Source organism: Myotis lucifugus, unplaced genomic scaffold, assembly GCF_000147115.1.
Source record: "Myotis lucifugus unplaced genomic scaffold, Myoluc2.0 scaffold_90, whole genome shotgun sequence".
In the NCBI taxonomy this organism is placed as follows: domain Eukaryota; kingdom Metazoa; phylum Chordata; class Mammalia; order Chiroptera; family Vespertilionidae; genus Myotis; species Myotis lucifugus.
The window spans coordinates 2636633-2650539 of NW_005871138.1; the positions used below are offsets into that span (position 1 = coordinate 2636633).

Sequence of the window (13907 nt, forward strand, 5' to 3'; positions counted from 1 at the left end):
GGGGAGATTATGCTGCCCAGGTCCTGCCTCATCGTTACCTCTCTTGGCCCCACCTCCCTCAGTTCTTAGAATTTACTGCCAGAAAGGAAGGTCTTCCAGGCCATGTGAGGCAATCAATGAAAGCACAGAATCTGTTTGCTGTGTCCTAGGTTCCTCTGGAGGTGACAGGGAACCCGGCCAAATGGTCTCGCAGGCAAAGCTGACTGTCTACAGGTTTTGCTGGAAAACGCATCAGAACAGATTCTGGTCACAGTGGCAAGAGAACAAGGAAAAATAAACGTGAAATGAAATGGTCATAATAACCAGTGTCCTTTACTGAGCACCTCCTCTCTGCAATCCTAGGTGCCTTCTCTCAATTCACCTTCCTAACAACGCTAGGTGGCACTGCTACAGTTCTCCCCATTTTACAGATGAAGACACTGAGGGTCCGAGTGTTCTCACAGCCGAGAAGCAACAGGATCAGGACTCAAATGCTGACCCATCTGAATCCCAAACCTACATATTTAAGAGCTTTGCCGAACTGACTTCACGCAAGAAGGGCCAATCAGAGATACATGGGGTGTGAGAGAGAGCAGGGACACGGGGCAGAGGTGGAGAGGAAGGAAAGCTCTCAGGAAAATCCCATGTCACAAAACATGATGCAATGATACTGCCCCAGGAGACACGAAGGACAGTGTCCAAGGAGTCGGGGCCATTAGGGTAATTCCCGTATGTCTTCCTCAACTTTTCAAGCCACATTTTTCACTTCTAACCAACTCTGCGTTCTCCCTTCATTTGCTCATACCACATCGCGAGGTCATTGATGTGTCCTCCTTATAAGTTGGACAGGACAGGACAGGACAGGACAGGACAGAGACTTACTGTCTCTGTGTCTCCAGGGCCCCAGCACTGCCTACCGCCCAAGAGGGGCTCAGTGAGGTTTCTGCTGAAAGAACCAATGGCTGGGTTGAGGACCAGGGTGGTATCCCCACGTGCCAGTCCAGGGCTGTGTCAGGGACATTTGAACCTAAGCTAATGCTACCAGAGGGCTCCTGTGAAAGCCTACGTTGGACCGTGTCATTCTGCTCAGAGCCCTCCAAGGCTCCCTCCCTCTTCTCAGAAAATAGCCAAAGTCCTTACAGTGACCGTCAAGGCCCTGCAAGATCTGCCTCCTCTCACTCTGCTCCTCTGGCCACACCAGCCTCCCCCTGGCATCCAGCACTTCGCATCCCCTTTTTCCCTGCTTGTGTTTCTCTGTGGTACTTGTCACTGTAGGAAATAAGGATATATTTTACATATTTATTGGTCTCCCCTGCCAGAAGGTCAGCCCCAAAGGAACAGGAATTGCTTGTTTAGCTGTCTCTCTGATGCTGAGGGCAGTTTGTGGCATATAATAGGCCCTCAATAAGTGCTTGTTGAAAAAGTGGATGATTGATTGAATGAATGAACGAACGAACGAACGAACTCTGGAGATATAGGAAATCCAGAGAGAAAGGATCTTGGCTCTTGAGCATCTGGCGAGGTCCAGGGCCTAGAAGTGGCCATGGACAGGAACAGACCAAATCCTGGCTGCCAAATTAGGACCCTGGAGCCAGAGCTGGAGTTGGTCACCACACCCTGTGCATCAGAGGCTGGGTGGTACAGTGGTTAGGAATGCAGGCTGGAACCAGAGTGCGGGTTCTATCCCAGCTTCTCCTCTTCACCGCTGTGTGACCTTGTGCAGCTCGCTTAACCTCTCTGAGCCTCCTCATCTATAAATGAGGGTAATAGTAATACCCACCTCATATGCCTACCGACCTGACAGCCAGTGTTAGCTATTATGAGTCTCCACAGAACAACCCAGAGCGAGTTTTTAAAACACAGCTCAGGTCATGTCCCACCCGAGTTTAAAATCCTTCTCCAGCTTCTCATGTTATTTGGAATAATAATAATCCAAACTTCTCACTATGGCTACAAAGTTCCACATAATCTAGCCCTTGCCTACCTCTCTGACCTCCCTTTTACTGCTCTCCCCTTGCCCAGTGTGCTCCAGCCACACTGGCCTGGACAACTCCAGCTCACTCCTCCCTCAGGGCCTTGGCACTTGCTGTTTCTTCCTCCTTGAAGCTCTTCTCTCAGATCAGTGATAGCTCAGCTCCAATGCCTCCTACGCCAGGAGGCCCTCCTTCCTGCTTACCTAAAAACCTGCCCCCCTCATCACTATCACACCACCTCATTTTATGGGTTCCACTGAGCCCCCTACCTGTAAACCTATGTCTGCCACACAGTAGATGAATGGATGGGAGAGTGACCCTTTGAGGCTTCTGAATCCTGAGAAAAATATTAAAACCTTGGTCTCCCATAGCAACAAGGAAATTCCTTACTCCCACACACAGTCCTGCATTCTAATCTCCTCCGTCTCCCCTCTGTTGAATCATCTCCAGAGCAGAGGTTTTGTCTATATGCTCAGGGCAGCATCCTCAGGCCTGACGAACAGAGGTGTTCGGTGAATTAATTAAAGAATTTGCTCCTTGTGGAGCCTCTATTTCTTTTTTCAAAACAGAACAGAACAATTTCATTTGCCTGGAATTGTAAGGCTTGAGCGGGTCAAGGGAGGCCTGGCCCCGAGTAAGCGCTCAGCATTAGGTAAGGCGCACTCTCAAGTCACTTTTCCAGGGCAGAAAGGAGCATGAAAGGAAGTGCGCCCAGGTCCCTTCCCAGGCCCCAGCCAGGGCCTGGAGTGCGGGACTCGCCACCGAGTGGGCGGTCCCTGGTAGGGGTGCCAGCCAGGGCGGAGGGCGCGCGTACAGATGCGGTCGCGGGGACTCTGCGGTGGGCAGCGCCTGATCGCGACTTACCCATGGCGAGCGGGACACCCGAGCGTGCTGCGGGCGCGGAGCGGCCGGGCGAGCATCCCTGGGCCGGAGTCCCGGAGTCCCGCCAGGCCCACAAACTTTCTGGCCGGCCCGCCTCCGTCCCTCCCTCTCTGCCTGCCCGCCCCCAACGCCGCTGCCACGTAGGCCAGCCCTGGCCCCCTGGGTCCGGAGGCGTGACAGAGGGGCGCCTGCGCCTGGCTGGGGGACACTGCTCGCAGTTCTCCAGGGGCCTCTCACCATCCCCCCCAGGGTGCTCCCCACTGTCATCCCCGTTGGGGCCCCTACATGCATTCCCCTCCCCCTCCAGCCCCCGTAGGAAGAAGACTTTGAAATCACTGCAGTCCACACTAGTCTGGCCACCAGCATGTACACACACACACACACACACACACGCACACGCACACGCCTCTACACTGATGGGGTCACACACATACCCACTTCAGCCACTCAGACACTCTCCCATGGACTCATCCTCCAGTCATTGGACACAGGTTTGGACACCTCCCAAGTACCACAGGCACTGTGCTAGGCCTTGGGAGAACGAGAGGGACAGATTTGTTTGTTCTTGTGCAATTTGCTTTCCAGTGGGGGAGGAAGAACGGTAAATAACAAGCCAGAGAAATGCCAGCTGGTGATCATGGCTGGGTAGAGAATGAAACTAGGGTGATGGGGCGGGCAGGCACAGGCGGCTGCTTTAGCTCGGGGGTCTGGGAAGGCTGTTCTGAAGAGGGGTTATGTGAGCTGAGACCGCAGGTTCCAGGCAGGGCAGAAACAGCTTGTGGAGTATAAGGAACAACAAAAATGAAGCCAGAGTGTCTGGAGCATGGCACGTGACGGAGAGAGTGGAGGGAGATGGGGCCCAAGACTGGGGTTGTTAAGGGCCAGATCATTCGAGGCCGGGGTCGGAAATGTGGATTTTATTCCAAGTGACACACACACACACACACACACACACACACACACACAAATAATTGGGGCATTCTAGTAGGTTATAGGGAGCGAGGGTGGAAACAGGGGAGCTTCTGCAGGTGAGAGGTGGAGTTGATTTGGACTAAGGTGATAGGAGTGGGGATGGAGGAAAGTGGGCAGATGGGAGATAGACTTGATAAGGACCTACTGATGGAAAAGGTGCAGCTTAGGGCAGGAAAGAACGTCCACAGTTCTGTTTCGGCTGTGTGACATTTAAGGTGCTCACTCAGCATCCCTGTGTAAATAGGTAGGGTGTTCGATGTAAGAGTTTGGAGTTCTGGAAAGGAGGCAGGCTGGGGATACCCCCATTAATTCTCACTCTCCGGCAAAAACATATATGGTCACAGGCTTTTCTCATCCTATGCTCATACACAGACACATTCGTTGGCATGTGTCACATACCCTCACCCAGCATGGACTGTCTGCCACAGACACATTGGGCACCCAGCAAAGAAGACAGCATTTGACAAGACCTTCTGAGCCAGGGGACCCTGTACACTTCTGAAAATAATAATAGTTGGGGCAGTTTGAAAGCATGGCTCCAAAATTCTGTTTCCTTCCTTGAGATCAAAGTGGGCTTGTGACAGCTTCAACCAGTGCACAGAGTAGCACTGTGTGACTTCTGAGGCTGAGTCAGGGGGACACTGGCACCTGGAGCCCCACACCTCTAGGAAGTCCCACTACCCTGAGGCCGCCATGCTGTGAGGAAGTCCCAGGTGCAGAGAGAGGCCACGTGGGCATGCCTTAGTGGGTGGTCCACGCCTTTGAGTCACCCCAGCACTGGCTCCAGAAGGAGCCGTCCGATGATTCCAGCTCCCAGTGTCAAATCTTTCCGGCTGAGGTCCAGGATCATGGAGAGCAAGCATGTCAAACTCGCAGCCCGCCAGCCACATGCCTCATTTATTTGGCCCGTGTTAGCCTTTGAGTTTGACATGCTTGATGTAGAGCAGAGACAAGCCATCTCTACTGTTCCCAGGCTGGATTTATGACCCACACATTCCATGAGTATAATTAAATGGTTGTTTTAAGGTCCAAAGTTTTGGAGTAAATTGTTATGCAGCAATAGTAACCAGGACAATAGCTTTAACTAAGGGGCAATGATTATATACTTTGATTTCAGCACTTTACATATATTAGCTCACTGTTAACCCTTACAACTACCTAATGAAAATGGAATTATTACAATTACCCCATTTTATGAAAGATGTAACTGAGGCAAAGGGAGGTGAAGTAACTTGATTGCATAATAAACAAACAAATAAGATAAATAGAGCTCAAAGACAATCACTAGTATATAGCTGAGCTGGGAGTCAAGCCCAGTCATGGGGAAAGCAGGTACTTACCCATCATGCTCCGCTACCTTTCTGGCATGGAAAGATCCCCAGGAGGCCTCTTGGCCATTGCCAAGTGACAGCTCCTCCTTCGTCTGTGGGTGTCTGGAATTGTCACCAGGAGACCTGGTACAGCAAGTGCTCCACTCCTGTGAGATACCGTATAGAAGTTATCCGGTGGAATGGAGCACGGAGTTCTCTGTGATCTCTGTGGCTGCCATTAAGTCATGCAGATGTTTGCACACTTGCTGTCATGTTCTCTCTCTCCTAGAGCAAGAGAATCCCTCTTTATTTGTTTTCCCAGATGAGAAAGGAAAAGTTCTAATCAAGCATTTTGGTAGCATCTTCACAAATGACTCCCCTTGAGGGTGCACAGGGCCTAGTGATTCATTTCTAACTAATAGAATACAGCAAAAGTGGTTACGTCATCTCAGAGATTAGGTTATGAATGGCAGTGACTTCATCTTGCTCATCCTTTCCTGAGCTCTCACTCATTTACTCTAATGAAGCCACCTGCTATGTCATGAGAGGCCCACGTGGCAATAGGTAAGGGGGGCCTGTAGGCAATAGGCAACAACGAACGAAGGCCCATGAAGATATAAACCCCACCACCAATCAAATAGTCATACAAACAAACAAACAAGACCGTCTGTGACAAAGCAAAAGAGAAGAGGTTCATGGGGACACCAGAACTTATGAAAGTTGGATTTTTCCCTCTTGTGAGAAGTCAGGAGGGCTTCCCTGGGGAAGTGACATTTGAGCTAAGAATGAAAAGATATGTAGATGGGTCTAGGTAACAAAGGGAGGGGAGAGCAGTGGGAAGTTGCAGGTGCAAAGGTTTGGTGGCAAGAGGGAGCCTGGAAAGAATGAAAGACTGAGAGAAGGCAATTGTGTTTGAAGATCGAGGACAAAGGGGAATTTGGTGGGAGTTACGTCTGGAAGATGGACATTGTGTTCCCATGCAGGACCTTGTGCTTGTGGGTCTTTATCCCAAGCACAGTGGGAGCCATTGGAAGGCTTTAAGCTAGGTTTCCTGCCATAGAAGCCAGAACCAGTCTGACCATAGCAAGCCTGGGATGTAAATATGTTTGCACAGTGGATTTTTCAAAGGCGGGGCTCAGACCGATTTGGTAACCATAGAAACAGAAGGCTTATGTGGACACTAACAATTATGATAATGAAACCACACACTTGGGAAACTGAGCGTTATTAATCGAGTTAGTTCTGGGTGAGCTCTGAGTAGTCTTGCCTGATGAAGGGTGCTGGAAACCACAGTATACCATCACAAAGGGTCTGATGTTTGAAAAGGTGACCCGCCCTGTGATGAATGAAATTGTGGAGCTGAGAGTTGGCGGCACAGCAACCCTGGAACCAAAGGGCCTTTCTTCAGTGTTTCAGAGTCCCAGTGATAGGCAAAAAGGAAGATGAACATATGAAGAGTGTATGCCATCCACCAGGCACCCACACAGGCAACATCTTATTTAATTTTAATAAGCAATTGCCAAAATAAAACTGATTATCTTCGTACTGAAGGTGACAAAGCTGAAACTCAGAGAAATGATGTTGTTTTGCTGCATTACACGTGGTGCCAGGAACCTGTGTTTGCTTTCCAGGCTGTAACGCCCAACTCCGGAAAAGACCGGAGATTCTGGCAGCAGTTTTCCGGAAAGTGCCGAAGAGCTGGGAGGCGGGGCCACAAGAGTCTTTTCGGGGCTTCCGTAAGAGCCGAAAGGTCGGGAGGCGGGGCGTGAGTGTCGGAATCCGATTGGCCAAAGAGAGCCGAGGACCTTCGGAGCGAGCCGAACGTCTCCGACAGCCTCCGGGCAGAGCCGAGGGGCGCCGAGGCGCAGCAATGGCGGCGGCCGGAGCTGTGGCGGCGGAGAAAAGCGAGGAACCGGCGCCGGAGGCCGATGCGCTGGCCACCGATGCGCTGGCCGCGGCCCGGGAGCGGTGCAGCCGCTTCTTGAGCGGCCTGGAGCTGATGAAGCAGGGCGCCGAGGCGCGCGTGTTCCGCGGCCGTTTCCAGGGCCGCGCGGCCGTGGTGAAGCACCGCTTCCCCAAGGGCTACCGGCACCCGGCGCTGGAGGCGCGGCTCAGCCGGCGGCGGACGGTGCAGGAGGCCCGGGCGCTGCTCCGCTGCCGCCGTGCAGGTGAGACGGCACGGCTCGGGCTGAGGCGGTGCGGGTGCCGGTGCCGGTGCAGGACTCCCTTTCGCCCCCTGCGGTCTGCGTGGCTTTGAGTGCGTCCTCTGTCCCTGCCTCTTCATTCATTAATGCTTAGGCAGCCGCTGGGCCTTGCAGGTGCGAGCATTGGTCCGGGAGCCTGGTCAGTACCAGGCTCTGCCACGGTGGCTCCTGTAGAGCGCGTTATTTAACCATGCTCAGTCTCGGTTGCCCCTTTTGTGCCCTTTCAGTATTTGATCATTATCTATGCACTAGTGGCCTGGTGCACGAAATTCGGGGGGTGGGGGGGGGAGTCAGGAAGATGGCCGGTCGACCTGGTCTAATTAGCATAGTACCCTTTTATTAGTATAGATTATGTAGTACAGGATTGCTTAAATGGTGGGGAAAAGCCTTTTCCAGCAGGAGAAGATGCTCTTGGCAGACAAATATACATAATCCCTATATCTGGACTGATAGCCAGCCATATGCACTATGCTGCCAAACCGGTCATTAAAATATTGAACCCCTTTCTTACACTTTATACCAAGTAGCTGTTGCCCTTAAAACCCCTCCTCAAGCCCCACCTTAGGCTCTGCCTTCGCAGTTCACCCAGATTAGGTTCTGATTGGTTGGTTTCTATGCCATCAGCATCAAAAGCTCCGCCTCCTAGGCAGCCATTGGCTCCTCGCAGTTCACCCAGATTTGGTTCTGATTGGTTGGTTTCTATGCCAGTCAGCGTCAAAAGCTCTGCCTCCTAGGCAGCCATTGGCTCCTCGCAGTTCACTCAGACTTGGTTCTGATTGGTCAGTTATGCCAGTCAGTGTCAAAAGCTCCGCCTCCTAGGCAGCCATCTTGTGAGAGCGTGAGGGTTAATTTGCATATTACCTCTTTATTATATAGGATTACTTTTAAGAAGCAGATGCAAGTATGAGTACTTGCGCTGGAGTCAGACTCTCTGGGTTTAAATACCGACACCACTGTAGCCTTTGAACAGGTTTTGTAACCTCTCAACCTGTTTCCTCACCCATAAAGAGAAATCCCAGTTGCAGTATTAATCTCATAGGGCTTTTGGGACCATTCAATGAGGTATGTATGCCATGTATTACATTTGAATGTATGACTGGCATGTAGTGCTTAATGAAGTTAGATTTCATTAAATCACTTTTTTTCCCCATTAAAACACCATTGTGCACCATCACCGTAAACTTGTTCTCAGGTGAGAAACGGTCTCAGAGAGGGGAAGCAACTTGCCCAAAGTTACTCAGTTAGGGACCCAGCCAAGCGCTCAGCTCGTATTCCTCTGCCTCAGAAAAACGCGCTTTTCACTTTCATACTTCCCGCCTTTCTTTCTGACATTGGTATTTTTTTAGGCACCTGTGCACCCGGACATTGTCAGGTGCTGGGAGATCTGGAGGAAATGCAGTAGTGAACAAGCAGGCGGATCTCTGACCTGCTCGGGTTTAAGGAAGTTATCTGTGTGTTTATATTTTCTTTTGCATCCTCTCTAGGATATAAGGTTCATTAAGCAGGGATCGTGGCTGCCCTATTTCCTGCTGTATCTCCCCTATACCCCCCAAAATGTTCCCAGTATCCTGAGCATGATTGACATTTAGTAAAGATTCATTACATCTTTGCAAGTCTTGTTCTCATGTTATAGAAGCAGTAAGGGAGGTGGAGAGAAGTTGATGTGACTTTTAGGTTATACAAGTGGCAACCAAGCGTAAATGAATCAGGAGACCTTGTTAAAGTTGAAAATGACAAAGTTTTATTCAAGGGTCTTAGAATTTGCAAATTGGAAACATTACAGGGTAACACCCAGAGCGTTCCGAAGAAAAAAGTTGGGAGTTCTTATAGTAAAAAGTACATTCTTGAGAAGACTCAGCCCTGTATTCCTAGCCTCTGGATTGGTCTGAGATGCGAATCCTCTAGATTAGTGATGGTCTGCACAATGAATATCAGTTCTTCAGGGAGTTATAGTATTTATATATCCTCCAGTTCAAAAGTTCAAGTTCTCCGGCTAGTTAAAATGAAGTAAAATCTTTTCCTTGGGCTTCCTCCCATTTGTCTGAACCAATTTGGTCAGCCTGACCATACAGACTCCCTTTTAAGTCAGCTTAGCTGTACTGGTTTCATCTTGTTTTCTTCACCCATTGCTCACAACTAACAAGGAAGGGAGCTGGGAGTTGAATTCGTCCTTCTGACTTTGAAGATGAATCTGGAAGCCAGTACACTGCTTGGCCTCCTGTTTGGGTCCTTGTCAGGTAGATAGTGCTTTTCCTGGGCTACACTTACCCTTCTGGCTTTGTTTGTTTGTTTTTTAGGAAATAAGTATGAATGAAGTCCAGTCGTAATGGGTGGAAAGTTGGAGGGAGCTTTGGCACTAAACTTAGCCATGAGGTCGTTTAGGGAGCAGTTATAAAGAGCATGAGCAGGGGAAACTTTCAGATGAGTTCCAATGTACCATTCTGCAGTGTTTTTAAGTCTTTTTCCTGAAATAAGCAGATAGGAAATGTAAAAAACTGCATCAATCTTTGAAAGTTAAGCTTACCATTAAAAAAAAAAAAGTCTAATTCACACGGGTTATGTCTTGATTGCAGGGATATCTGCCCCAGTTGTCTTCTTTGTGGATTATGCTTCCAACTGCTTATTCATGGAAGAAATTGAGGGCTCTGTGACTGTTCGAGATTATATTCAATCCACTATGGAGACTGGAAAAACTCCCGAAAGTCTCCTTGGCTTAGCCAAGACTGTGGGGCAGGTTTTGGCTCGCATGCACGATGAGGACCTCATTCATGGTGATCTCACCACCTCGAACATGCTCCTGAAGCCCCCCCTGGAGCAGCTGAACATTGTGCTCATCGACTTTGGGCTGAGTTTCATTTCAGCACTTCCGGAGGATAAGGGGGTTGACCTCTACGTGCTGGAGAAAGCCTTCCTCAGCACCCATCCCAACACCGAGAGTGTGTTTGACGCCTTTCTGAAGAGCTACTCCGCCTCCTCCAAAAAGGCCAAGCCGGTGCTCAAAAAATTAGATGAAGTGCGCCTGAGAGGAAGAAAGAGGTCCATGGTCGGGTAGAAGGATGCGTGTGACAACCACGGACAGTTAAGCTATTTACCTCACAGTGAATTTGACTTGCTAAGACTGTGGATTACACCTAAAAAAAGTATTGGGATATTTTTAAGTGCTGTCTGCGTTCATGCTTGTTAAGTGTCATTATCACCTGCACTGAACTGTTCTCAGGAGCTTACCATGTACATAAGCCATGTTCTAGACCAGGGGTGGGCAACATCTGGCCTGTGGGCCATGTAAGACCTGCAAAATCATTTTATCTGGCCCTGCCCATGTTTGACCAAATATAGCGGGCTAATCTTTAAGTTGATAATTTTGTATGACCTGCAAATGATGTTATAAATATTCAAATGGCCCATGGCAGAAAAAAGGTTCCCCACCCCTGTTCTAGACAGAACTGAGTACAAAATAAACCTAGGACAGGCTTCCTCCTCAGGAACATGGGCATGGCAATAAAAAACATTGAACCACATGATGAGAAGAGTGTCCTCTGTTCATTCCTGGGGAGACGAGAACAAAGTCTCGGTGACAGTGCATCTATACCGGCCTTTTAAACCAGTGTTGTTTGTTGTGTTCGTGACATTCCTCTTGAAATCAGTGTAGTGGGATACAAGCAGCATTTTAAAAATAAAGTAGAATCAGACACTAGGAAATACTGTTACATGTGCATTACATGGAGTATTGTCAATACTGTTTTATAAGACTTGTTTATATATGTGTATATAGACGAGTATGTACTGGGTTTTGATGTAAAATATATTTTGAGGCTTATGGTGAAAAAGATGAAAAATACTGCTTAACTCCAATTTCCCTTTAAAAAGCTTTTATACAACATTGTTTTTATATTTGTTGCTCTGTGACTTTATGGTTATCTTCTAGTTAAGACAATGATTGATATAAAGTCCTTTTAGTTTATATAGATAAAAAAGTGAATCACTTTGTCTCACAGACAGTAAGTAGATAGAGTAAAAATGGTGACGTGGCTTGGCTATGACTGAAGTGTGATGAAGCCTGGTTTACAGGAAGGTAGAAGAAACCTGAAATAAGATGCAAAGTGCCACTAATAGCTCACGCTTACCCTTGCCCAGCCTCAGTTTCTTGCCCCAACGAAGGTGTGTGTGGAAGGTATAGTAAAATACTTTTGTCAGCCCCAACTAGCAAGTGAATGTTTTGTGTGCCTGGCACTGTAGTAGGTACTGGGTACAGCAATGAACAAAATGGACACGACACCTGCTCTCCTGGAGGGAACATTCGGGTGGGCCCGAGACGTGTCTGTTTCCATCACCACAGCTAGCACTTCCATGTGGCAGATGCCCAGGAATGAAAGAAAGCAGCCCTTCCCGGGCAGTGGTGACACGTAGAACTAATCATCACCTGGTTACTGCATGTTAGGCATTGTGCCAGGATCTAAAACAACTACGTTAGGTATTGTCCCCATTTTATAGATGGAGAAATGGGTTTAAATGGGGGGGAACTTATCCAAGGGGTCACAGCTAGGGGTACTTCACCTGCCTCCAAAGCCCATGTTCTTTCCACTGATCCTTTAAGAAATGAAATGCTGGCTATGACAGGTCTTAATCTGATAACTAGAGGCCTGGTAGATGAATTCGTGCACCAGTGGGGTCTCTCGACCTGGCCTGTGGGATCGGGCCGAAACTGGCTCTCTGACATCCCCCGGGAGGGATCCCGGATTGCAAGAGGGCACAGGCCAGACCGAGGGACCCCAACAATGCACCATTGGGGCCGGAGAGGGATGCAGGAGGTTGGCCAGCTGGGGAGGGACCACGGTAGGGCTCCAGGGTATGTCCGGCCTATCTTGCTCAGTCCCAATTGGCCAGACCCCAGCAGCAAGCTAACCTACTGGTCAGAGCATCTGCCCCTGGTGGTCAGTATATGTCATAGTGACTGGTCAACCGGTCAACTGCCCCCTGGTGGTCAGTGCATATCATAGCGAGCAGTTGAGCGGCCTTAGCATACTACACTTTGATTGGTTGAATGGACGACCGGACACTTAGCATATTAGGCTTTTATTATATAGGAGGATGTGTATTGGCAGTATATAACATTTTTAAACATCTCCAAAGGCTGGCTTTTTTTTTTTTAGTGAGTATGCAATAAGACAGAGGGCATGCCCTAACTGGTTTGCTCAGTGAATGGAGCATCAGCTTGTGGACTGTAAAGTCTAGGGTTCGATTCTGGTTGAGGGCATGTATCTTGTTTGCAGGCTCCATTCCCAGTGGGGGGCATGCAGGAGGCAGCTGATAGATGTTTCTCTCTCATTGATGTTTCTAACTATCTCTCTCCTTTCCTCTCTGTAAAAATCAATAAGATATATATATATTTTAAAAAGGACAGAGTGCTCATCCCCCAGGGTCCTCAAATGTACTATAAGGTTGATTAAGGCCAGTGTCTACCTGGTGGGAAGAATGAGTGAATTCCCACCTGAACGTGTGCAGACGGTAAGTCATACCCAGCACTCACTCTGTGCCTGGTTCTGGAGATAGGGAGCATGGAGGCTGTCCTTGCTCTCCTGGAAGCATAAACGAAGTGCCCATGACAGTTTCAGACAGCGACGCATGCTGTAAGGGTGCTGCAGTCCTGTGTGACCTCAAGGGGAGGAGGGAAGTGGTCAGGGAAAGCCTCTGATGAAGTGACATGGGAGCTAAGATGTGCAGGCAACCCTGAAGACCGGGAGTATGTTCCAGGCAGAAGGGCCTGCATGTACAAAACAGCAAGGCCAGTGGGGCTGGTTTGCAGCAAGCCAGGAGGAGAAACAGGAAATGAGGCTAGAGAGGTGGTTAGGGGTCTGTAGCAAGGTTGGGTTTTATTCTAAACTAGAGGCCTGCTGCATGAATTTGTGCATCAGTGGGGTCCCTTGGCCTGGCCTGCAGGATTGGGCTGAAACCGGCTCTCCGACATCCCTCGAGGGGTCCCGGATTGCGAGAGGGAGCAGGCCAGGCTGAGGGACCCCACCGGTGCAAGATCAGGGCCCGGGAGAGATGCGGGGGGTTGGCCAGCCGGGGAGGGACCACGGGAGGGCTCCAGGGCATGTCCGGCCCATCTCAGTCCCCATCAGCCAGACCCCAGCAACAAGCTAACCTAGTGGTCAGAGTGTCTACCCCCTAGTGGTCAGTGCATGTCATAGTGAGCGGTTGAGCGGCCTTAGCATATCATTAGCATATTACGCTTTGATTGGTTGAACAGTTGTCCAGACACTTAGCATATTAGGCTCTTATTATATGGGATGTGTCTCAGAGGGTTTTAAACAAGGAGACATGTTTTGAAAGCATTGCATTGGTAGAAAAAGGAATAGGAGCAAGAAATCAGCGAGAAGGCCACACAACCGGCTGGGCCAGTGATGTGGTAGCTGGGGTGGAGGTGTGGCCAAATGTGCTGTAAACCACTAGACAGCATTGGTGTGAGTGACATGGCAGCCAGCAGCGGTGGGGAAGGAAAACTGATCTCCCCTGCAGGCGCTGAGAGGGAGAGGGATACTGCAGACCACTGGCTTTTCTGTGTACTCGGCCTATGGGAAGTAAGA

The 13907-nt window shown here is 49.5% G+C and overlaps 2 protein-coding genes across 4 annotated transcripts in view; one reads left to right on the forward strand and one right to left on the reverse strand.

Moving 5' to 3' along the window:
• The window catches only part of SLC2A10 (solute carrier family 2 member 10), a 13297-nt gene extending 10387 nt beyond the window's left edge, over positions 1 to 2910 (reverse strand). The window contains exon 1 of one of the 2 annotated variants that reach the window (XM_006091343.3): positions 2817 to 2910. In XM_006091343.3, coding sequence (XP_006091405.1) covers positions 2817 to 2820 — 4 coding nt within the window. In that variant the 5' untranslated portion in view covers positions 2821 to 2910. The remainder of the gene's footprint in view (positions 1 to 2816) is intronic. The other variant, XM_023756179.1, reaches the window with a different exon arrangement.
• Positions 2911 to 6663: 3753 nt separating this feature from the next.
• On the forward strand, positions 6664 to 12186 carry TP53RK (TP53 regulating kinase). 2 transcript variants are annotated; one of them, XM_023756180.1, is made up of 3 exons: positions 6664 to 7284; positions 9894 to 10406; positions 11108 to 12186. In XM_023756180.1, exons 1-2 carry the CDS (start codon positions 6987 to 6989, stop codon positions 10370 to 10372), a joined length of 777 nt encoding a protein of 258 aa, XP_023611948.1. In that variant the 5' UTR covers positions 6664 to 6986; the 3' UTR covers positions 10373 to 10406; positions 11108 to 12186. The 2 variants fall into 2 exon arrangements, with proteins under 2 accessions (XP_023611948.1, XP_006091406.1); XM_006091344.3 differs by lacking the exon at positions 11108 to 12186 and having other exon boundaries at positions 6666 to 7284; positions 9894 to 10838.
• The last annotated feature ends 1721 nt before the right edge of the window (positions 12187 to 13907 follow it).

Excerpts from the sequence above, each read along its gene's own strand:
- TP53RK (XM_023756180.1), top strand. The coding sequence starts at position 6,987 with ATGGCGGCGGCCGGAGCTGTGGCGGCGGAGAAAAGCGAGGAACCGGCG. Across the intron at positions 7,285-9,893 it reads GCTCCGCTGCCGCCGTGCAG|GGATATCTGCCCCAGTTGTC; the intron begins GTGAGACGGCAC and ends TCTTGATTGCAG.